This window comes from Haemaphysalis longicornis, unplaced genomic scaffold (assembly GCF_048455015.1).
Source record: "Haemaphysalis longicornis isolate Haplotype H1 unplaced genomic scaffold, Haemaphysalis longicornis Haplotype H1 scaffold_2, whole genome shotgun sequence".
NCBI classification, from domain to species: Eukaryota; Metazoa; Arthropoda; class Arachnida; order Ixodida; family Ixodidae; genus Haemaphysalis; species Haemaphysalis longicornis.
Genome location: NW_027526295.1, coordinates 179,588,968 through 179,614,379, shown reverse-complemented (window position 1 = coordinate 179,614,379; position 25,412 = coordinate 179,588,968). Strand labels below are relative to the sequence as shown.

Here is a 25,412-nt window from a genome sequence, read left to right as displayed (position 1 = left end):
GGTTTAAATAGACCAAACCGTTCGAACCTCGTGAACCGCTGGCGCTTGTCATACCTCTCCCCGTTATTTAGCGCAAACAAAACTGCAGGCACATTTCAGGCAAAATCTGTGCATATGACCGGCAGCCGTTGCGTTCATTTAGTTAGGAACGCTCGTTGGGTCGGTTTTTACATAGAGTTTCTCACTATGGGTTTTTACCCACATGGAGCGTTTTGCTCGCGTCTGGAGGCCGTCGGCGTCTCCTGGTGGCGACGCGAAAAACGTTTGAGAGCACAATTTACCCCACCAACATCTGCCAGATTGCTTTGTTAGCTAAAAACTGCCTAATTGGTCATATTGGCTCTTTATTTTTATTTTTTTTTTTTGAATTTGGCACTCTCCATCGTCTGTTTCGCTTCGCCGCTAAGAGTCGCCAATGGACGCCAGACGCGAGCAAAACGCTCCATGTGGTTGCCGCTTTAGCACAGCCACCACCTTCTCCGTCACGGCACCGTCACGTCAAGAAACCGCGATGGAGACGTGACAGAGTAGCGTTCGTACTGGCCGTTAGAATACATGGTCGTCTGCCCAGTATATGGTTTAGCCTAGAATTGAGCGTGCTTAATCTGAAAAGTAAATAAAATGGCTTGTGCTCACTTTTCGCTAAATTTAGCCGTAAACATTTGTTTTCTGATTGGCTGATTTACCACGGAGCGTGGTCCCGTCACTTTGACGGAACGGAAACGTGGAGCTCGGCCTCTCGTCACCGTCGCACCGTTTTCGGCGAGCAATCGGCCAAAAAAGCCCGTGACGGAAGACGGTGACGTGACGGGGTGAAAAACGGCTGTGTGAATGCGGGCTTAGACGGCACTGCGCTCGTCCACTCACCAGCGATGTCCAGGTGGCCCCCACGGCCGTCCCTCGTGAGCTCCAGCAGCTCGTCGAGGCTGTCATCGGACGCCATCGCAGCAGCTCAGCGCTGAGCAGAGTTGCCGGAGGAGGCCCGTGGCCGACGTCGGCGGGGCTGGACGCGTCCGCGTCGGCGCCCTTCACGGCCGCTCCCAAGCCGCTAGGGCGTGCAGGAACGGGCCGGGCCGTCCAAGCCCTTGTCTCGATCCTGAGCTCGCGCTTCGGTGCGCCTCTTCATCTTTGCACCACTGTCACCAAGATGACGATGATCACGTCCTAGAAGTGTATACCCGCTAAAGGTTAGGTCGACCAAAGCTCACAGGAAATGGCGCACCCTAAACCCTCTCTCTCTCTCTCTCTCATAAGGTCGCTTCTGGAATAAGGTCGCTTCTGGGCTCAGTATAGCCGTTGAACGAGGTACCAACCGAGTGTTGAATAATAAATTAGGGGCAATAAGATATATTTATTGCAGCCATAATATATTAGTAATTTTAATTTTTAATGAAAACAAGACATCACACCCTCGCACGGTGTGATATATCTGTTTGATAAGAAACCTCATGGCATATATACAAAAGCCAAAGTTATACCTCTAGCATTCAGACAGCCTGTCGGCAGTTCGGAGGTCGCACAGATAGAGTTGCAGGCTAATAAATACTACAGTCGCTTAAGCGCCGTAACAACTGACTGTGTTCTATTCTTACTTGGTTTGGCTCAAAACATGGCTCCTTGTCGCTCTTGACGACCAAAGCAACAACAGGGACATTTTTTTTTTTCGTCTTTGTATTGCACCAAGATTTAAAATGTTCCTGGAAAATAAATCTTTTGAGGAACAATTTTTAAACAGCGATCGTCATTTTCGTGTCCGCAGTTAAAAATACCAAGAAATTGCCGAGCGCGGGCACGTGAGCGCCCGGGTCTCGCGGCGACCGCCCAGCAATGAACAAAACCAAGAAAATGCTGAGCGCTCGTGCGTGCGTGCCTCGCGACGACCGCCCAGCATCCCTTGCGCACGTTTGTCAAGACAAGCATACCCACTTGGGGAGATGGGCCAAGATCCCCCCCCCCCCCCCCAAAAAAAAATATATATATATATATCGTGGCAACACTTGCTCGGAACGAGAAAGACACATCATAGCGTACGCACCTCCAAGGTAGGTGATGTAAATGATTATCACTTTCAAGAAATGGAAGTACGTCACACTAATAGCAACAATTACGGAGATAATGTCGTTGCGGCAGCGAATAAGAAGAAGCAAATCGGCCGCAATTCTGGACTTAGTGATGGTGGTGACGGTTGCGTACAGCTTCGCAACCTTCAAGTCTTACGCGTCAGAGTGCACGCTTCCTTCATTTTTGTAGTCGAGTACTTTTTTGTTGTGTAACAAAAACTTTGTAGTTGTTCCTAGAGATAGGCTCTCACTTGTGTGGTCGGGGTGCTGAAAACGGGGTCGTGGTTTCCGGGGCTCATTTCGAACTTGTGTTGCTGTTGCTCGGTTCGGCGGTTTACCTACGCTGCCATCCGATGGAACTGCATACCCCCGTCGTACGCACATCTTCGGTCATTTCCTTCCAGTCCCGAAGCAGCTGGATTCACATAATCGGGATTACCACCAATAGAGCGCGCCTAGGCGTAGCCGAAACCACACTGAGGCCTAGTTCTTGGGGACGCTCGGTTATTTTTATTTATGTATTTATTTAACAACAACCGTACAGCACCATGTAGCGGCTCATGAGTGAAAGGTGACACATGTTATCGCCTAACTGGGCCCGTATAGGGTCGCTGCACACGACACAGCAGCGTCATTGCAGTTGAAATTATACAAAATAATACAAGTAAAAAAGAGGTCGAAGAAAGAGAGCCATGGTAACGAACACCAGAAAAGGCACTGTGGCATTTTTATCACATGATTTGAAGAAAAAATAAATAAAAAGAAAAACAGACAGCGCGAAAGGGGCCTAAAACAGTAATGTCTAAAACAGTATTCAATGCAAAGTGTTCATTGTTCAAAGTATTGCAAGTATTCAATACTAAAAAGCAGTGTTCGATGGAAAGCTTATTTGTGGCCGAAATACTGCGGTTTTCAGGGTGGTATGTTCGTAAAGAGCTTGTTAGCGGCGTCAAAAGGTAATGAGACATGTTTGCTGGGAACGAAATTTCCGCTGTAAGAGGGTAAAAGGTGGGAAGAACATGAGGCACTTGTGACACCTAGCGGTGTTCTCCCGTGACCTACGGTGGAAGTCGAAAACGCCGCGCAACCCCGAACGCCTGAGGTGGGGGGATTTTTGCAGAGCTCCACAAAGCGCAGGAACAGCGGTTTGGACAGTTCTTAAACTTTCGGCATTGTGACCCGCCGCGGTGGCTCAGTGGCTAAGGCGTTGCGCTGCTGAGCACGAGGTCGCGGGTTCGATTCCCGGCCGCGGCGGCCGCTTTTCTGATGGAGGCGAAGAGCAAAAACGCCCGTGTGTACGAGATTTCGGCGCACGATAAAGATCCCCAGGTGGTCAAAATTAATCCGGTGCCCTCCACTACGGCGCGCCTCATCGTCTGCGTTGCGTCTGCGCGTTAAACCCTACAATCAATCAACTTTCGGCATTGTATTTCATACGATGGTATTTTTTTATTTCATGAATTTTTTTTACTTTCACTTATACCTGCAGTGCTGGATGTGTGTGCCTTGGATAACACATTTCGTAAACATATTGCCTGGAGACAACACGCTCAATGAGTATAAAAGGTTCTATTCTGTAAACCTTCATCTGTGTTATAAATATTTTACACCCGTCGCAAGAGACTCGCACTGGGTGAATTTGTAAAGCGAAAATATCACAAAAAGTGCCACTATTAGCGCGTCCACGCTATAATAAGTAATGTTCTCACAACTTTGTACAAGGCACGGCTGGCAGAGGAACAAACCTCTTGAAAAACCTTACAACGTAACAACGAATTTCACTTGGCAATTTCGAATTAGTGTAAAGGATGCCTGTGAGAAGTCTTTATCTATGACTGTTGAAGCAACATTTTTTGGGCTGCACAAAAATACATAAATTGTCAGACCTGAGAAAACGTATATTTTCAGGGCCACCTCACCCTTTCCCAGTATCCCAAACACAAAATATGCTTCAGTGCATAGGCAAGTTACCGCAACGCTGCACACTAACATGGAATAATGTGCATAGCGATTGTAATGTGACGTTGTATGGAATGTGACAATTATGAGCATTGGCATACAGGTATCCAAAGAAAAAGATGGCAAAGATGCAGCCTACTATTAACTAGAAGGCACAACCCTCATTGCATATAAAAAAAGAAAGTTCTGCTGAAGTTTCACTCCGTGGAGTAAGTGTGGCGCAAGTTTTTAAGTGCTTTGCATAGACGGTTTGGCTACTCAAACTAAAAATGCCCCACTGCAGATGTTTGCAACTCTGTAAGCATGCAGCACTTCGCTAGTTTAACAGCAGCAACTGTTTGGTATGTGCTAGATCACCAGAGCTAGACTTTCCGCTTCGCTCTGAGGTCTTGCGATGTCAACCAGTACATGTAGTTTGAGGTAAGTGAGTACAATGAGTACTGTTTTGGCCACCTGTTGAGGACGCTACATTTAAAAGCATGGCGCCGTGCTGAACATTTGGCCAACGCATACCCATGTTACCCCCTCTTTCTACTATGCATCAAGCTTTGCACGAACAAGTTATGCACAGGAAAATGCAGGAAGCCTCAGTATTAAGGGCCCCGCCAATTTCACAGGCGTGCCACTTATGCCAGCACCTGAAAAATGCAGGTCACAATCTGCTTCTTCGCCCACTCTGGTTCTAAAATACGCAAGGTGGCTTACAAAACCGATTGGTGCACCACTACTTAGAGCGGTCATTGCCACAACTAACTGTACCTAAGCACGGCCTCCGCGATCGGCGCGCCGCCGGCAGCCGATCGCGGAGGCCGTGACCTAAGGTGCAATAGTCATAACAATAGTGATGCAGACTGGCCTCTTTCCTTGACGTTTTCTTGAACCACTATAGGTTAATAGAAACCTGTGGCGGATTCAGAGGGGGTCCCTGGGGGCCTGCCCCCCACCCATTCTCAACATCTGTTCTCCTCCTTGCTTTCCTCTTTTATAACAATCTCTACCCACCTGTGTCATCCGCCAACAACGTAATGTTCTGTGCGTGGCTTCGGGCGCATAACAGGCGCATGTCGACGTGGCAACAGCGTGAAGTGACTACCTCCGGTCGGCTCCTATTGGCGGTGAGATGTTTCAGTGGCGCCCCCTGGCTCTGACGTCAGCTTAGGGACTGGCGTCGCTGTCGTCTGCTACACTTGCGCCGCTGTCGTCCACTTGTGAGGGGCAGCAGTGCCTGTGATAGTAAACGCACGCTGCGGCGCTTTGGCGCATTAAAGAGCATATTTCGAGTAGTTCAGTTATTTTTGCAGCTTTTGACACTTCTGCATATTTTCGGGCTGTATCCCGCACAAGTTTGAAGCACATGAGGAGACAAAATATTTCTTAAAGGAGTACTGACACTAAATTTCTCGCTTTCAGTTTTTATGCTGTAAAGAATACATATTGGCCCAGTAATTACGAAAATCGAACCGAAAGCCGTCAGCCGCCAACACAGAATTAATTATAGCACATTTATTGCAACTAGTTTCAAATTCGGTCGCCGCGCGGGAAAATGGCCGTTCGAAGGCCAGCCTGCAAGCGGGCCAGTCTGACGTCACGGTCTCACCCGTGACGTCAGGGACGTTTGCCGCATCGTCTGCTACGATTGCACATGGTCCGCACTCGCCCGAGCAGTCGACATGTCGTCTGAATCGTCAGACTCGGATGAGTCGCTGCCACCCGACAGACAGAGCAACTTTATTTGGCCAGGCGATTAGGCCGGCGATGTCTTCGCCGTCGTCCTCCGTTTTTTAATATCACTGCGGCTCGAAGCGGCGCAGACAGTGATAGCAACAGCTTGTCGCCACTCTTATAATCAATCTGATCGCGAAGAAGAAGTTCTACATGCGAGAAAGTAGATGTTAGTGTGGTGAAAAATTGTGCTAGGGGTTGTTATCAGCGCTGAATTTAAAAGCGGCGTTCAGATATTTGCCGCGATGGTAAGCCTACGCTGACCGGAAGCGGAGGTTCGGCGCATAGAGCTCTAATGGTTCGGCGCTCCGACCCAGCACTGCCGGCACCGCGGTGCGGCGAGCGGCCGAAAGATGGCGCCACCTGCGCGCTAGAATCAAAACAGGCCACGGCAGATGTCTTGGTCACCGATCGCTGAAACGGCAATTATCGCCAAAATAAAGCTCAGTAGGCGAAAAAGGGGATGATAGTGTAATGAAAAGTTGTTTAAGGGATGGTCATTCGCAGTTGTAGATACCGGCGATCAAATATTCGCCACGATACTAAGCCTGAAGTTCGCAACACCCAAGCTGACCGAGCAACGCCGAACCCGCTGGCTTGGGCGACAGTTCTTGCGGCCGCCGCCGCGCACGAACTCAGTCCACGTTTAGCGCTGCATGTCGTCGCGTGGAAAATAATGCAGCTTGGCGTCGTCGTCGATTTGCTCGGACAGGCTTCCACGAGCGGTACTTCGCATTGCGCGAGCTTGCCATAGCACAACTTGGGCGAGCTCGGCGACGCGCACCGCCGCGTCGCCACGGTGCGCGGTTTTCGGCACCAGTGCAAGGGAACACCATGCGCCGGCCACGAACTGAAGAGCAAAGACGTCGAACACGCAAAGTGCGCAAAGTTTACAAGCATTGCTCACACAGCTACACCCGTACGTCTGCTGCCCAAACGAATACCACCGACAACAGCAGTGCAGGATATAATAAATAGATATATAATCTTTATTTTTTCCAGAAGAAACTGGAAGGTCATCCGGGCTAAAAGCTGCTAAAAGACAGCTTGACAGTGGCCCGGAAACCCTCACTTGGCAGGGTTCAAGAAAGGAAAAAAAATCACTCATAACGAAAACAATTGAAAGAGTACATCCTTCGTACGTAGTTCACAATAAGCTGAATTCGAAAAGTTATACAAGAATTATGGTTTCAAAATTCTCAATTCGTACAAATTAACACAAAAAGACAGTTCTATATATAGACACAGGAAGACACGAAACAACAGCAATAGCACATAAATACAAAACACCAGCAATGATTGTAACAGTGATGGAAACTACAAGTTTACGAAGTATTGCCGCAACTGTTTGCGGGATATAGTCGTTTCCGGTTCCGAAAACGACTATATGACGTCACCCTGAACCGGCCAGACACGCCGGCCGATGTTTCGTCACGCCGAAAGCGATTTCGCTAGTTCTGCCGATTTGTGGAAGCTCGCGGCCGGAACAATCAAAATCGATTTTAGATGTGATTCCGGCCTCGGATCGCTGCAAAAATTTCTGTGAGGCATCTGTACAAACTAATGCAGCCAATTATATCCTTTTTAGGCGTCAAAATTTGGTGTTAGTACTCCTTTAAGGCCAACGGCCAGAAGATCGTCTGTTACTCATTCGTTTTAACTTATTTGCGAGGTTCAGTAATCAGAGATCCTCGATAAGTATTCAAAATGCGTAGGCTTCCCTAAAGTATTTTTGAGATGCTCTTATGAAGGCTGAACCGTCTAATGATACGCACCAAGCAGCGGGTGTCTACTGTGGCGACTGGGCATCCCACCGCAGTCACCAATGTTGTGACTCGCATCCCAGCTTGTCACCGATGTTGGGAATCAGCCATCCCGACGCTCTCACCGCTGTTGGGACTGGGCCATTCCAACGCTGCCACCACTGTTGTGACTGGCCATCCCAGCGCAGTCACCGGTTTAGCGGCGTTGTCTTGCTCAGTCCGCTATCGACGCGGCGCAGAGCAGAGCGATGAAATTCTCGAGCCGACGAAAAGTTGAAGCAACATTTATATACAGTATGTACAAGGGTAAGCAAACGTTACAGGGCTCGCACAAAGGCGACACCACCTCTCCACTCGGTGCCTCCGAAAAGTGCCGCCGAAGAATGGCGCCGAGGAAAGCCGGTGATAAGTGCTTCCGGGCGGGTCCGTTGTGGCCCCGAGAAGTTTGAATCACTCCAATCACGACTCTCGCTGGCCGAAGTTTGAAATCCGACGAATGGAAGCAAAGCGGTTGGTTGAGTCAACCGAGCTGCCACGATTGGGAAAGGGAGGGCGACGCCCACGCCGTCTCCGCGAAGCCGCCTCCAGGCGTGTGGCTGCATGTCGGTTGCCGGTCGTTCACCCGATGCATGATTCGGCCGAGCCGCCGCGACGCAAAAGGGAGCTGCTACTCTACGGCGGTGCAAGTCAGGGCCTGTCGGCCGCGAGCGGTTTCGTCTGGTTTGGTCGAGGCGTGAATTCGCCCCGCTGTCGGCGTGTTGCACCGTGTAACGAATTTGGGCAGGGTGCTCTGGCACAACACTACACGCCCATCGCGCAGCTGGAAATAAAACAACTGTCTCCTATTTCTTTCGATGTTGATTAATATCAGATAAATGTTTTTATGTGCCCAACGCATTTTTTAAGTGCGAATGCACTTTATAAGCGACCCCAAACCATCCACCGCCGGCGGCGGCGGCGGCGGCGTCGGCGGCGTCGGCGGCGTCGGCGTCCGCAGTGCTCCTCTATATTTAAAAAAGAAACAGCGTCCGGCGCCAGGTTTCGTTCCGAGGACTTTGCGGCCGCAGCGCGACGCTCTACCGACCAAGCCACGGACACGACGCTGATATCAGTGTTAGTGACGCGCTTTATATCTTTAACGCATTCAAACTACGTCGTCAGCGGCGTGCGTTGGCGACTCAGCGGCGTTATAGCGGCTTGATAACTGCGTGGTGTACACGTGATACTACAAACCCGATGGAAGAGATGGAAGAGAAGGCGGCGAGGCGGTGGGCTGCGGGGGCCGAGCGCAAGCGCCGCAAGCGGGCCGACAACCGTGCATTGGCACTTTCACATTCTCCCCCTCGGGGAAATGCGGGGGAATTTTTTTTTTTTCTGCGCTGTCACAAATCGGAGGCTCACAAAGTTCATATGGATATATTCTTAAGGCTGTAAGGCATAGAGTACCTTCTTCATAAATTGGCTTCCGTTATAGTTGCGTACAAGAAGGTGCATATCCGAAGCGTGCGTTGTTTATTCACATGGAAATGCAATATGCGAAGGTTGGGGCTACGCCACCCCGAAACGGCGCATACAACGCTGTCCAGAGTACTCGAAGGCGACGTTTCTGTACCGAATTTCTATCGCAACCATAGTTATCGTAACGAACTGAACCTCAACCCGAATAGTTACGACATGATTACGGTGTTGTAGGCTTGATATACTCGCTAACGAACGCAATAAACAGTATACGTGCCGGTTTCAGTATGACTAAAATCAAAGCCGATGAATATGTCCAAACAGTTCTTGTTTTCCGACCCCTTCAGGCGTAAGGAACAAATCATCGCCTATTCCGGATGACGTTCCGTGAATTGAAGAAAATTACTCTTACGCTCTTGTCCTGGAGTGAAGAGTCCGCCCACTAAACATTTTGATTTCACTGTTAAAGTTTTCTCCTCCTCTTCCTCCTCCTGTAAGTGCAGTTTTACTATAACGCATATCTGAACATTGGGAAGATATATGGCTGTGGGAAATGTACCATAAATATCCCTCCCGGTCTGAACAAACTGCTAGTATTTTAACCGTACACGTTACTCGTGTTGCTCAATAAGCCGCCATACTGGCTAGAAGCCTGGTATACAACCAGCATGCGCCTATACACAGCTCAACCTATATTTTTGCGCCCCGTGCATGTTGGCTTACTTTCACGCTATGACAATGTAAAGTGATGATATACAATACTTTCGAGCGTTCGGCAAGGTTGCAAGAACTGTTTTACCTTACGATTACCGGGACTCGTAATGCCTTCTGCCAGAACCGACAGCCCCGAAGACCCGGAATTTGTTTTGGTCTTGCATTTTTGCTGTTGTCGGTTATTAGACCCTGGCTACTCCCGTTGTTCGGAAGACTGCTTAAATACAGAAGCTGACGCCCAGCTCGGACTCTTCGCGCTCCGCACAAGACCGGCTTCGCAGGAATGGGGCGGCATCGGCGACGCTTCTTCCAGAGCGTAATCAAAAACTATACTTTAAATCACACCATGAGCCACTGTATGAGATTTTAAATGTTTTATTATGATAAACAGTTGCGCATACGCGAAATCGGGTGCCGAAAACCATCAAAAGTCAACAAAGCGCAAAGAACAGCAGGGAGAGCGAGCCCGAGTGAATCAGACGACAAATACGACGCAGCGCCGCCCGTGGTCGCGCTCACCGCCAATGGCTATCGCCGAGTCAGTAGTATCAACTACAGTGGCTAGTATCAACCCTATGGCTACCGCCGTCGCCGCCTTGCATGCATCCGCGAGATGGCGCTAGCGGTCGATTACACGGTCGTCTAAAACAAGCGGTGGGCCTCCAGATCCACGTTGGTGACGTCCAAGGAGAGGCTGCGCCAATGGGGGTGGCGGGTCCGGCAACTTGGGCTCAGAGACAGCAGTGCTGCACACGGGGACAGCTGACTCATAGGGCGCCCCGTGACCCACGCAGAGAGCCTGTCCTATGCCATGCCTATCCTTCCAATTATCTCCTTCCTGTAATTGTTTGAAGCGACGGCTGGGGTAGGCAACTTGCGCCCACCTGATACAAAGGGGATAGCCACATCATCCTCACCTCGCTGAGCTGGGCGCACCATATAGTCATACCAATATATGCTGGAGGGAAATCTGGCGCTGCAGTAGCGGGCCATCGTAGGCGTGCACCGCCATTGCAGCTAGCGACGCCGATGATACTTGGCTTGGTTAGCCACAAGGCTTCCTTTTTTGTCCCGAAGCCAAACGTTTTTCTCGTTCATCGTGCATGAAGCTTCTAAATTCCTGACAAATCTTTTTTCTGCTTCAATTTTATAATACCACAAATTTGAATAACCTTTTGCAGCAATATTGTTGCTTCTTTGCAGCCACAGGCAACTCTCCAGCCTGTTTACGAGCCATGCCACGTGCCTGCTCGGTACATGATGGAACGATCGCTGAAGCGCGGCTCCCCTAGACAGCGGCGCCTGATTGCTTTCTAGTATAAATTAGTATGAAACTATGGAGCGCACGATACATAGCCGTAACCACGTTTTCTTTTTTTTTTTGTCGCGCTTGGTCAGAGCTATGCTAAGCTGCGACCGCTGAAGAGGGCGCGCGCCTCAAGTTCTTGTTCCACACGCGCGCCAGAACTGGGGTAACTAGACATACAGATTCGCTGTAAAAGGGTACAGTGGCGCGTAGCGCCATGGAAATCTACCAACGCTCTTCGATGCGTATCCATTTGAGGGATATATGGACGGTGCTTTGTTGAGTCGGCGGAAATCGCTGTTCCGGGGCCGCTGTTTATCCAGCTCACCATCAGCCATGGTGGTAAGGACTTCACCATTGTATGACTTTCCAACCTACTGTGGCCATGACCAGGACGGTCCCCTTCAACGAGGGGGCAGTGTAATGAGAATAAAAAGTGGCGGGCATCCCCTACAAACGACGATGGCATAAACATTCGTGCAAGTAGATCTGGCACGATTCCTGTCACCCGTCCTGCCGCCACGTAACACTATCGAAGTACCAGGAACCTCCTGCACTAGCGAACAGCGCTCGCAGGTGGGAATTTTATTCTCCAATCCGGGATGCCCTGCCCGTCGAGAAAAATGCTGGAATTTCTTGAGCCCAGTTGAGTGGCGGCATTGCAGTCTGGCGCCCGGGCGACCTGTAAGCGCGCAAGCAGTGCCATTTAGTGTCCCATTTCCAACACCAGCACGCTTTGTACACACAAACGGTGGTTCAAAAACACGTGAGAGAACGGAAAGCTGCATCCACCTGCCACTGGCCAGGCAGCCCCACAAAGTAACCGTGCCCGGAAGTGTCTTGCAAAAGCTCCCATTTCTTCACACTTGCGCGGAATCGCCCATCTGCCAATAATATTCGCCTACACTTCCGTGTTACGTCGTGCAGTCTCTCCTATTCCCCATCTCCCCGGACGGTTGCGTGAAGGCGATATTGTGCGCCGGCTAAACACTCTTCTTAATGAAGTTCTTTCCCGCTCCATATATAAAGGGCACTGCATCATCTAACATTCGTAGAACACATGGTCGTACATGTAGGCGCCAGAAGGGTTGCTGTTCATTAAATCAGAAGAATCGAAATTGAACGGAAGACCCAGAGCCCCCGTTTTAAGGAAGGCTTCGCAGAAAGCGACCACGCGAGAGCGCGTCCTCGGAAAAATGGCGACGTGCGTGTGAAGTTTCGGGATGATTGTTGGGTTTAACGTGCCGAAGCTGCACCTGGGGTATGCGTGGCGCGCCGTTCTGGAAGGCTCCGGAATAATTTTGACCACCTGGAGATCTTCAACGTGCGCCTAAATCTAGACACCCGCCAGCACTGTTGCAACACCTAAACTTCATCCAGCCAACGATTCAGTTCCGTGATGGAAGAGGAGGTTGCCGGCCGCATCGCTATTCTCGATGTTGATGTACAGCGCAAGAATACCGGCTTCGTGACGACGGTCCACGGTCAATACCCGGACTTCACCTCTGCGCACACGTCGGACACAAGCGCTCTGTGGCCTCGGCACTCTTCACGCGCGCGCAACGCCCGTGCTCTTCTGCACAGGTGCGGAGCTCTAGGGTCGAAGAAGAGAGGAGCTTGCAAGCAATGGCCACCCCAGCCGAATCCTAAGCGCTCAGCAACGCAGATCGGCAAACCCACCCACTTCACTGAGGAAGGAGCGGAAGCGCGACGCCATTCCTTACGCTGTCGGGTTAAGTGAAATGCTATCAAGAATCTTCAGTGACAACGACGTCCCCAGTTTGACACGTGCCTACAAGCAAGCTCTGACAGCAACTTGTACACACAATCGATGCATTAGAACGCGAAAGATTGGGGCGGTCAATAAAATTCCTTGCCAAACTTGCGAAGCTTATATAGTATTGGCGAAAGAGGAAACTTCAGGAGGCGACTGAAGGAGCACAAAAACGACGTTGCTAACGGCCGCACCAGCTAAACGCCTTGGCAGAACACCACAACGAAACCGTTCATGTCATCGCTCGAGACTCGGCCAGAATCATTGCCACCGAGAAAATATCAACGCACCTACTCCGAGAATACTTCCACATACTATCAACCCCGCACGCTCTTAATCGGACACATGGGCCCTTGCCTACAGCATACGCAAGCGCTTTGCAACGTTCTCCGCATTTATAAATACGGCCAAGCCGCATTTCGTTTCATATGTGAACAAGGAACCCGTGCTGGCCGCGAAAAGTAGTTTGTTTCTACCTATTGCTTTTACCTTTTTGGCGAGCGTCAGCTTGGTCCCGGCAATATTTCCTCGCCAGACGAGTTTTCGTCGAACTTTGGACTCGCATCACATACCTCGATGAGTCGGGCCTGAACACCCGCTCCTGAACTGCTCAAGCCTAAAACCACCCATTTCCTTTTTTTTCTTTTCTTTTTGTGTCAGACAGACAGACTGTCGGTCTGTAGTGAAGATGTCTGTGTGGTGTGGTGTGTGGTGGTGTGTAGTGGTGGTGTGGTGTGGTATGGTGTGTGCGTGTGCGCGCGTGCGTGTGTGTGTGTGTGTGTGTGTGTGTGTGTGCGCGTGCGTGTGTGTGTGTTTGTGTGTGTGTGTGTGTGTGTGTGTGTGTGTGTGTGTGTATGTGTGTGTGTGTGTGTGTGTAAATAGCCTGTATATACTCTGTGTGTATATATACATAGCCTGTATATATCAGACTATGTGAAGACTTTATACAACGTGTACGTATAAAGTCTGCACATAGCCTGATCACGGCCTGTTATTTCATAGCCCTTCCTATTAATCCATTGCCCTTTCACTGCCCTTCTTATAATCCATTGCCCTTCCTCCTTTGCTCTTCCCTCCCCCGGCGAGACCTGTACTCTCTGTTGAGAGGCAAAACTTCGCCATGTAAATATCATCCGTAAAATAAACTGTCTCTTCCGCCTTCAACAACGAGACGTCGCAGGGTAGGAGGGCACTCACTCGCCGTTCCTTCACTTCTTCATCTTGCGGCTGTTGTCGGAGAGCTCCCTCTTACCGCCGGCAGCCGGGGCCGCGCCCATGGGGGGCATACCGCCGGGCATGGCGCCGCCGCCCTCCTTGAAGATCTTTCCGGCGAAGGCCTTCTGGAAGATGACGTTGGCGCCGTTCGCCTGGATGGGCGCCGCGCACCAGGCCAGGAAGAGCAGTCGCAGGAAGTAGATGCGCCGGAAGTGCTTGTAGATGCCCACGAACACGAACCGGAAGATCACGTTCACCAGGGCGTACACGATCCAGTAGGCGGTCCACTTCTGCATCGCCAGCACGTCCGCACGGTCGATGGCCCGGATGCTGCGAACGCCCAAGCACGACGGCTTGAAAACACGCGATACCCGTTTGAAAAAAAAAAAAGTATGAGCCTGCTCACACCAAGGGCCCCGATCCAACTATTCTAGGTTGCGCTTTCAGTGTAAATACACGCTTGTGTGGCGAAAATACCGGGGCGCCTTCGTTCTATTCGGAATGGTTGTTTTACATGTTGCGGAACATTTACGATGACATTGTCTTAGTCTCTTTACTACTTTCTCTTCGTAACCATTTAAAACAATGTATGCCGCAAAGATTTCTTGTGATAGTGGCCACTTTCTCAAAAAAAAAGGGGGTATCATTCACTGCACGCCAAAAGAAAGAATAGAAAGCACTACGCGCGTATGTACCTATGCTTGAAATAAACCAATGATTGATTGATTGATTGATTGATTGATTGATTGATTGATTGATTGATTGATTGATTGATTGATTGATTGATTGATTGATTGATTGATTGATTGATTGATTGATTGATTGATTGATTGATTGATTGATTGATTGAGTATCAGTGGTTTTAAGGAAGCGGGAACAGAGGAGAGCTGCTTCCTGCTCACCTTCCAAGCATGGGCCAGACCGTCGTGATAAAGACGGACGTCTTAGCGCCCAGAATTTTCAGCATGAACAGGATGCAGGTCAGCGCCGCCACGCCTGCGTTGAAGAACGGAATCGAGTAAATACGGTACATCTATCAACGCGCACGTGACTCAATGGCAAATCCTACCGCCCACGCGGTTCAATGTTGCTTTCCGGCGGTTAAACACACCACGCCAACAGAATGGGGGCACGCTTCAAGGTGCCCCTCTGGCGCGTCATTGGCGAAAGGCTGTGGCTAAAGTGCCGTCCGACGGTATTATAAGCACATCACTAAAGCGACGTCCATCGGCATTTCGGTGAAAAAATGCCGCGTTTGGCGTTACTTGGCCTCAATTAGGGTAAAATACCGTTAACTAACCTAACATAAACAAACGAAGTGACAAAACTGTTTAGGACACCAAATACTAATCTAAGCTATTAAATATAATAAAACTGACAAATATAAAAAAATGAAGGCACGGCGACCCGGGCTCGAACCACCCACTTCAGGAACAGTAACCCAAGACGGAGCCTCTTCACCACAGTGGCAGACGCTGTGGAATGTGACATGCCGAGTCTTAAATATTCGAATGTTATCGGACGGCGCTCTAGCCATGCCTGGGGCGCTGAGCTGGAGTGCCGTCGGACACTAGACACTGCGTTGACGAAAACATTCCCCGGGGAACCAAATTCTGGTGACGCGCTTTGAAGGCACCAACTTATTTGCTGCAGAGCCGGGCGATGATACTCCACACCAACTTAATTTATTTGCTGCGATGAACAGAAATGGCCGAGTCATAGCTTACCAGAGTTCTGCTTGGCTGGAATGCAGCTGTTCGACTATGTTCTCACACGACACGCACTGCGTTGACTTTTGTTCCACCGCTAGAAACGTGCGGTGATAGCGCGGTGGCAGCGTATTAGGCTTCTACTGTGGAGAACCAGGATCAAATCGCATCTGATAACATATGAGTTTCTTTACTGTGCTTTCCTTGAGTGGACAACGACGGTTTTTCGCTGAGTGGGGTACCTATAGGCTTTCGCCTTACAAGAACATTGGGGAGAATGTGGGGTAAACGAGAAGAGTTCTGCAGAGCATGATGTCTCGAGCCCACATTTGACAACTTCCAGCTATTGCGAAAACAGCCAATGGCCGGGATTCCACCGCCAGACTGCTGCTGCAACGTGGCACAGCTGTAATCAAATTCACGGAGGAAAGGAACCCTTCAGCAAATTCAGCACTAAGCATACGACAAATTGACTCTCTTTGTTGAAAGGCTGAAAGTAGGCAACAATCCAATTGGTATTTCCCAATAGGCACCTGCAATTCCTAGAGCTCTCTTCATAACGGAGGGAAGAAGACAGCCACGTCCGCCGGCGAGAATTCGCGCCTTATTTGCCATAGCACAAGTTTTTCACATTGCGTTTTTCACACTGTAGGGCCATCGTCAAGTTCTTGTGTATTTAATCATGCATTAACGCGGACATCTACACATGTCCTAATAAAAAAATTCTGCAGAAATTGAGAGCATTGTCTGCTAAGCCGTAGCATTCTTTTGCCACTTGTCTACAGTGTGAGTTCTCTAAAGCCAAACGTTTTAATTTTTCTAAATCCTGTCCGACCAATTAACTTAATTTACGATACTATAACGATTACAGATGGTACTTTCAGCAAACCTGCCTTATTGTAGAAATGCAGGGCGTTACACGGTCCGGGCTGTGGGGCTACTCGGTAAAGAATGCTGCGCATTGAAAAACAAAAGTTAGCACGGCATACCTAGCTTATAGGTTAAGTTTCGATGGCAAGGCGGGAATAGCAGAAACAATATATTGTACTCCATGAGAAGCAAGTGGACAACGCGGCGTGTGGGGCGCTGTTTCGCGAGAAAAGCCTAAAAGGCAGAATTTTGGTGATAAACCAATGGGATATGCGGTGTGCTGGGCTACGGGTTAGTTTATACCACCTGGGGATCTTGAAAGTGGGCAGAAATCTACACACGGGCACCCTGAATTCGTTTTTCGCCTCCACCATAAAAGCGGCCGCCATGGCCAGGATTTAACCCGCGTCCTATAAGTTCAGCCGCAAAACGAAAGAAACGCCTTTTCGACCCACTCGGGGCGTTTGCCAAGTACGAGCGGAAACCCCGAGCACCTTTGGCGAGAACGAACATGCCGGCGTGTTCTACAACTGCGTAATCACCATCGAAATCGTAAGCCGCTTGAAACACGAGAAGACGTTCGTTTTCCGCCGCCTCGCGCTTCGAAAGCCACGAGGAGCCTCGGGAGTTTTTGTTCGCACCTACGAAAGTACATGGAACCCTAGCCAAAAACGCTTCGCCTAAGAAAACACTGCCATCGGTCTTTATCGCAGCGAAAACCGGCGCACAGTGCGCCGAGCGGTACGAAAGGCAGGCTTCGAATCTCGCGCGCAGGGCTCGGTGCGCGGCCGTAATGACGGCTGCCTGCGCAGCTCGAGAGGCACGAACGCTCACCGTAGACGACCTGCTCCCGCTTGACTTTGGTCTTCCTCTCGATGTTGTCGAAGGTGTCGCCGACGACTCCGCGCTCCCGCAGCACCCTGCCAAGCTCCTCCTGGATCTCCTGGGCCATGGCGGGGCGAGCGGTGGTCGGCTGCTGCTGCTTCGGCGGCCCCCGGTGCGCGAGACAACTTCGGCCTCCTCTTCTGCCCCCGGCCTGCCGCGCGGCTCGTGCACGCGCGTGCGCACAACCGCCTCATCGGCGATAGATTGGCCCACAACAAGAATAAAAAAAAACTGTGGTTGATTCCTCTGTCATAGGAATCATTAAAACACGAAAGCGAAATGAGCAGCGAAGTCTGCAGCTGAGCATGATTTGCGAGTCGGCGGCTGTCTTGTGGATGTGCTTGGCGAGCGACGTAGTGCTGGCGGGTCGCTTCGGCAAAGTTGTACTGGTGTCATTTCCGTGACGGATATGACGTCAGTGAAATCTTGGTCTATCCCGGCATAAAACACTATCGTGTTAAAATATAAAACCTGAAAACGAACAACCCGAAGTATAACGTGCTCTTTAGTGCTAAAGGTTGCTTCCCCGCAATACCCTGTGTGCAGGGGTGCACCCTTTACAGGCCGATTGCTTCGTTGTAATGGCGTCACTTCCGTGATGGATATGACGTAAGTAAAATCTTTGTGAAACCCGGAATAAAACACTTTCGTGTTAAAAATGGTCGCCATCCCGCTCCGCGAAAGTGGATGCTGAGCAAAGCTGTTGTAAACCACTACCAATGGTGACGGGGGAGGCTAGGAAATGTTTCTCGTCGTTTCTGCGGGCTTGTCGCTTGCGCTCGACTAGTGTCACTAGATAACCGTACACAGTATCGGCACTCTTTTGTCCTATTGTTCCGTTCCGCCGCCATGCATCATTGGTTAGTTCGCATTATGTGACATTTGCTTACACTGCGACGGTTCATGGCCGCCGCCATTTTCTTGCTTATGTGTTTTAGTCGGTCAACTCTGGTAGGCTTAGCTTGTCCTCCCTGCTCTGCGGCACGACTGACGTCGTTCTGAGTGCGAATCAAAGATAACGCGTGTAACAGCATTTCAGTGTGTCCAAAGATGCCGTTTTGCTGAATCTCCGGTAGTGTTGTTAACAAACGAGCCGGTCGAAGTTAACGGCGAGGCCGTAGATGCGGCACTCTCACAACACCGATAAACGACAAAATGGCCGCCGTTGATAACTTGCGTGCTGAGCTCAGCGGCGGCAAATTCTGTGTCCTGCCTGACGCATGCGTTCGGCGTCTTAGGCAAGAGCTGCTCTATTTAATGACACTAGTCCTGCATAGCCTTCAAAGATAATATGCAAACATAACCTTTTCCAGGGACGCATGGTGGGGTCTCATTATTCACAAGCGCCTTATCATTCATAATGCGGTTTGGTTTCCAGAAACTAATTCTGAGCTCTACGCTGTATGCCTGATTAGCCTGACGCATGCGCTCGGCGTCTTAGGCCTTGGCGCATTCGTGTTTTTGCCCACGGAGACCGTTTTTTCCCACGGCGATGAAACCGTTGGGGGGGGGGGGGGGGGGTAGAGGTATACAGCTTTGATGTAAAAACTAGCGCAAGGGTTATTCAGTGCGGCCAGTTCAGAGAAGGTCGTACAGAAAAATGACTCCGCTGTTTGCTGCAGCACAGTAACGTTACGTAAACAGCAACGTGGCGTAAATGGAAAGCGGAGAGCAGTCAAAGCGGGGAACCGTATCACAAAATTGCGCTGCGCTAACGCTCGAGCGATGAAAAAGATCGCATTAAAGGGACCCTGAAACACTTTTTTTAACACTTTTTGAAACCTTAAATGATTGCAGAACGCAGTCAACCAACACACTCAGTACTTAGATTAGGGAGTCGCAAAGTACCTCAGCCAAAAATTACTACTCTATGCACATCAGATAACTTGGAAACTCGCTCATGAGATTTTTTTTCCCTTTCCCGGTATGGACGTTCTTCGACGGCCCGAATTACGTCACTGAGGCTATGTAGCGGCTGTTCGCCGGTTTTCCTTCAGCTGCAGCAATGAACGCTTTTCGATAGCAACTTTAAAAATAAACCCACAGGAACAAAGCAGAAACGGAAGGCGTACCTGGTGCGACGAGTGCATGCAGTGCCGCTGTGCTGGCGATAACTCTATAGCTTTCGCAGTGCTTCCAGACGCAAAGGAAAGATCGAAAGCGTTTATCGAGAGTGTTGCAGGGTCCCTTTAAATACATCCGAACAGCGAATCAGGCAAGCAAGCAGGCGTTCAGACTAGGAGGGGCGACGGAAACAAGAAGACCGCACCCAACCCGATTATTGGGGCAGCAGTAGCAGCGCTTCGTCAGGATCACTGGAGCCAATGAAGCAGAGAGACGCAATATTGTACCTCCACTTATATAAAGGCAAGTCTCAGGCAAGACGCATTCTGAACAAAAGTAAAATGTGAAAAATTTGTTGTCTAACTAGATGTCGCCTTCTAGACAACAAACGGACTGGAAGAAGAAAAAAAGACGGTTGTTGTTGTTGTTGCAAACTTTATTAGATAGGATGGCCAAAGGCCAGGTGGGGGTGGGAGGGGGGGGGAAGGGAAGGGAGGACGGAGCACTGTTCTTATAATGCCGGCTTCAAGGGTTCTCTTCAGGAGTCGTGCAGACCACTGCTATATTGCCCGTACTAGGCCGCTCTTTGTGGCATAAATGGCGATTTCGAAGAGTGTGTCGTGTGAGAGGGATGTTGGGTCGATGTAGGTAGAGGTGTCGTGGTGTGGGGGAGTGAATGTACGAAATCGAGAAAACTTGGGGCAGTGCCAGATGAGGTGGTGGAGACAAGTCGGCGTAGATGATGATGATGATCGTGGCGATGGTGATTGGGGTGACACTTTTGAAGAGTTTCTAGCGAGATACCGCCTTATTTTTTCTAGCACAATATCTTAAATCAGTGGGCAACAACTTTGAATGAATTCATAAAGGAAAAGAAAAAGCTGGACAGTCGAAAGTGTGTTTTCATCTATTTTTTTCTCGTATTCAATGTTTATCAACCAGATTCAGTGGAGAGTTTTATAATAGGGCCAACAAAACCAATTGAAGTACCTCCCCTACTTCAGTAAAAGTTCGTTAATTCGAACCGCAACTAACGGAAGTGATGAAGGACAACATTCCACTACCACAGACAGCTGCAGGACATGTCAACAAGTATATAATGGCTGAAAATATCCGGGATTGCAGTCTGCCCTTTGTCCTTAAAGGCGACAGCCAGCACTTCTTACTGTAAGGAGTGAGTGTGAGTGAGAAAGAAGAGCTTCTCTTCATTTTCTTCAAAACTGAAGAAGAGACGGGCGGCATTGCATCTGGCTGTGTTCTCTTCAGCGCGTAACTGCACGGGTGCTTCGTCTTCACAGGCTGTCTGCTCTTCTGAGTTGGAATTAACGAGCTTTCACTGTACAACGCATTCCCGACGTGCTGATGATGCCGCAATCTAGACCGCCGGGGGCAGCGACGGCGGCACAAAGTTGACAAATACGTCTCCTCGCGCGGACTCGCGCATTCGCGTCAGAAGCAGGGTGTCGAACCGAAAACCAGAAACGAACCCGTATTTTTTCCGCCATTTTGGAAATGAATTATAGCCGGAACGAATCGAAGGAACCGTTCCGAACCGGGTCCGGAAATGGTTAGTGAACCGGAGAATATCGAGTCGGTCGGACAAACCTCGATATTTTTGGGGTCCTGGGCATTTTCAAATTTCGCGGTGCTCTCCCTCCTAACCAATTAGAAAATTTAGTTGCACACAAAACACCTGAGGAGTTTTTTGGGTGCTGACAACCTAAATGCTAAAAAACGCCTTTCTTTGGGCATGTATTGCGCTGTTATGTTGTTTCTAGCGTGTTACGAATCGGCCAACGCCGCCGTATTTTCCCGCATCAGCCACCACGTGGGAATCGACCACGTGCGCCCGCGTGTCGGTGAATCGTACTTTCGTGTCTCGCCATGCCGGGTCAGTCACCTCGCTTTGCAACGCGCCTCCGGCGGCTGCCAGCGGCACGCCCAGGCATGCTTCATGACGTTCGCCACACCCTTCAGGCACCTGCGCGTCGGTGAGTCCCGCCTTGACCTCCCCGGCTCAGACGTTTCGCTATCGGCGCGATCAAACCTTCGATAGCGCGACCCCGGCACCTTTCAAGGACACTCTCTCCCCTCTCTCGGACGCCACGAGGGGCGAACCCATGAATGACTCACGAACTATGGAAAGAGTGTGTGTGTGTCTGTGATGTTCGTGGCGTATTACTCTTGGGGGCGTTTTTTGGGTACAAATAGAAGCAGCACAAACGTTGAAATTCATTCCTGCCTGAGCAGCGAATCCATGCGGTCGCTCTGCTCGAGTCCTGTATTGTAACCTCGCCCGTCGGGGCATTGTATGTTTTTTTGGCTTCGGCTCACCTCTCGCTATGAAGTAAACAGTTACGTTATCCTAGTGCTCTGGACTTCTTCACGGCTGCAACACCGGCTGGCCGCTCGCATCATACACGCTACCCATCGTATGTTGGAGGCCACGGAGAACGGATCGGGTGCCCCCGCCCGGTCGCAACAAGCGTAAGATTGACATTTCGCGCTTACGTTAGCAAATAGTTGCCCCATGCATATTTTGTATTTATCCGAGAGTTAAATATTATGAGGTAAAACTGTAGCAAGCGACTAAACTGAAGGAAGGGAAAAGAGCGATCCGCTGAAGGATATCTGATAGCGTTCTCAATACCTTCTCTGCCTTTGCGCTACCGTTTTGCAGCCTTGGAGTGCCAGTGACCAGCGACACCGGAACTATATTTTCAGTGGGGGAGCTGAAGCGAATTTTTTTTATGTACTTCAATAATTTTAAGCTTTTAAAATCAAAGTACCGCTCTAGAGAAAGAGCTCTATTTTTTCTATACCATGTGGAAAAAATGTTTTTGTTACGAACTGCTTCTTATTTCTGACTGATGTAGTTCACAAACCGCCCTAACGGAGTTTACAGTGTATGAGTGACGAATTTTCTATTTATCAAGAGTAAACGTGCACGCCTACCAAACTAACAATAATTGCAAATAACGGTACATACCATAGCGAGTGCTTTCTGTCGGTCCAGTAGCAGCTATGGGCTGGTCACTGCCGTAAATTTTGAGCGAAAAGACTAGGGCAGCTTCACACTAGCTGAGCTGGCATGTTTATAACGTGTTTAAAAGTCACACTCGGCGAGCCGCAGCCCGGCCTTTCTTTCTACCCGTCCTTTCGTCGTTCTCTACGTCAGGAAGTGTCCACAAACGATGCTGCCCAATCAGAAAAGTGCTAGATCCCCTTTCTGCAGCAGCAGCAGCACCACCACCACACACACACACACACACACACACACACACACACATACACAAACACACACGCGCACATACACACACGCACACACACACACCGCTCTTGCCGGTTCGACACAACGTGGGAGATAGGTGAAGAAGGGGTGACACAGTGCAACAACTGTAGCTTGCATTGGCAGGTTCTGTTGAACTGTTGAACGTAGCCGAGGCATCCTTTGCTGTCCACTCCATTCTCTCAAGCTCAAAGCCCAGCTCACGTACGGACCCTTCTTGCCGCCGTATTACGCATGCCGCTGGATGCGTTGACCTAAGTCCCCTCATGCGCATTTTACGTGGACCCATCCCGTTCCTCCCCACTTCGGACAGCTAACACGCCTTGCGCGAACCGCCAGGACTGCACACCTATACAACGTACTACACACAACACTCTTGCGGTTTCGACAAAGACATGGAAGAGATGGGATAAAGGGGTGTCACTGCAGCGCAAAGGGCTGTTGCACGGCGGCGCGGCGTCCTTTGCTGTGCGCTACATTCACCAAGGCTCCAGGGCCCTCCCCATGCATATCTTGCCGCCAAACCACCCATTCGGCGGGTGCGCTTACCTCAAGCCCCTTCATGGTGTTTTTACTTTCGCGTACTGCATACCTTACTGATATGCAGTCTACTAATATGGACATATTAGTAGAAATTAAGAAGAAATAGGTGTGGGCAGGGCATGTAATGTGAAGGCAAGATAATCTCTGGGCAGAGTGGAGCCCTAGAGAAGGCAAGCGTGGCAGGGGGCGGCAGAAAGTTAGGTGGGCAGATGAGATCAAGAAATTTGCGGGAATAAATTGGTCGCAGTTAGCACAGGACCGGGATAATTTGAGATCTATGGGAGAGAGAGAGAGAGTAAACTTCAAATTATCTTCACTGGTTTCAATGACTACGGTTTCCACGCCAGCCTTAACGCTGGGATACCTCGATACGTGTGCTTTGAAGACAAAGGCGCTTGCGTACAAGATCGGTTACCGTACTTTATTAAAGGAAAGGATCTTTTCCTGTGAAAAGGATCCTTGTGGAAAGGATCCTGTGTGATCCATTCCTGTGGAAAGGATCACTGAGGAAATCGACCGTTTAGCTCGAGCTAAACGGTCGATTTCCTCAGTGTCGAGCCGTCTCAGTCCGGTGGATCAGCCGAAGCTGATCTTCGACGCTCGCGCTGGCCAGTTCTTCCTCCCACTGCTCAACCGAGGGGTTAGAAATGGCGGAAAGTGAGGGGTTAAAGGAGTACTGACACGAAATTTCAAAGCTGAGATAACTATGTAAAACGCTTTCTTTTTATCAGGAGATATCTCCCAGCAAGTTTCAACAGCAACCGTTAAGCGAAACATATTTAAAATCCATTTTAATCTTCGCCCGCACGAGAAAGGCCAGAGCGGGTCGACGTGACATCATCTGCTACGTGCCCCAAACTGTCGACGTCGGGGCTCCCGTGACGAAGCCGACGCGCTGGCTGTGGTTGGCGCGCGCTGCTCGGGCGTGTGTACACGTCATGGTTTTGGGACTGACGTCATGCTGCCAGGGCCTGTGGGGACGGCGAAGACCTCGGCCGGTCTGGGCGCGCGCGTGCGCTCGCTCGCGCGCGCTTCCAGAGAGGCAGCGATACGGCAAGAATGGTGACGCCATGTGATACATGCTGTCATGGCGGCCGCTCGGCGTTTTTTTGTCGAAACCGAAACTGGCACGAATAAACGACGCCGTAAATGAATGTTTACGCTGCGCTCGACCGCCTAATCTGTAATTCTATGATTAGTGGGCTGGTAGGCACGCATAGCAGCGAAAAAAACGTAGCATAAAAATTTCGTGTCAGTACTCCTTTAAGCTGGCACTCCCACACCATGTGGTATAGAGTGCAGGGTGATTTGCAGAATAGACACTGCGGGTCGTGTTGCGTAGGCCAGATAAAGTGCAGCTTGGTAGGATGGGGAAAGGTGCTCGTTTGCAGGAGACGGCAGTAGCGCTCCTCTTTCTTGCTGAGAGAAGGGTGTGCAGGGGTGTGCGTAAGCCAGGCTAGCCTATAGGGACCGGGCAGCTGGAAGGGTGGCGCCACCACTCGGCGCTCCCCTCGTTAGTGGAATGAGCCGGTGCATTGAACTACACAGCCTCCTGTTGTTTTTGCCGTGTGTGCTTCGGTGCTTTGAATGTGGTGTTGTGAGCGGATATGTGCGGTGAAACGAAGTCTGGACAGATGCGTTGGGTTCTTAGATGCAGTAACGGCTACGTAAACTTGTCAGGCGCTTCTAAAGTTGAGTATCGGCTACAATGACATGAGTGCTTTTTGCAGCTTTCTACGCTTGGCTCCACCCATTCTGAGTATGAATAAAACTACTATTATTAGTATTCATTTCTTCCTAAATGCACTAACGGCTGCGCAAACTCATTTGACGCTTCTAAGTTTGGGAATGGGCTACATTGACATGAGCGCTTTTTGCAGCGCTCTGCGAATGGCTTTGCACGAAACTATTAATATTGGTAGTCATTTCTACAGCTTTAAATTATCTTCACTGGTTTCAATGACTACGGTTTCCACGCCAGCCTTAACGCTGGGATACCTCGATACGTGTGCTTTGAAGAGAAAGGCGCTTGCGTACAAGATCGGTTACCGTACAGCCGTGGGAATGTCGCGGTAGTTTAC

At 50.0% G+C, this 25,412-nt stretch overlaps 1 protein-coding gene across 1 annotated transcript; it reads right to left on the bottom strand.

Annotated features, from left to right (window-relative positions):
- Window positions 1–11,137: 11,137 nt before the first annotated feature.
- LOC144167540 (receptor expression-enhancing protein 6-like) lies at window positions 11,138–18,375 on the bottom strand. Its single transcript, XM_077696777.1, has 4 exons — window positions 17,385–18,375; window positions 14,874–14,967; window positions 13,954–14,301; window positions 11,138–11,664 (listed from the first exon to the last, which is right to left on the bottom strand). Exons 1-3 carry the CDS (start codon window positions 17,500–17,502, stop codon window positions 13,965–13,967), a joined length of 549 nt encoding a protein of 182 aa, XP_077552903.1. The 5' UTR covers window positions 17,503–18,375; the 3' UTR covers window positions 11,138–11,664; window positions 13,954–13,964.
- Window positions 18,376–25,412: the final 7,037 nt, after the last annotated feature.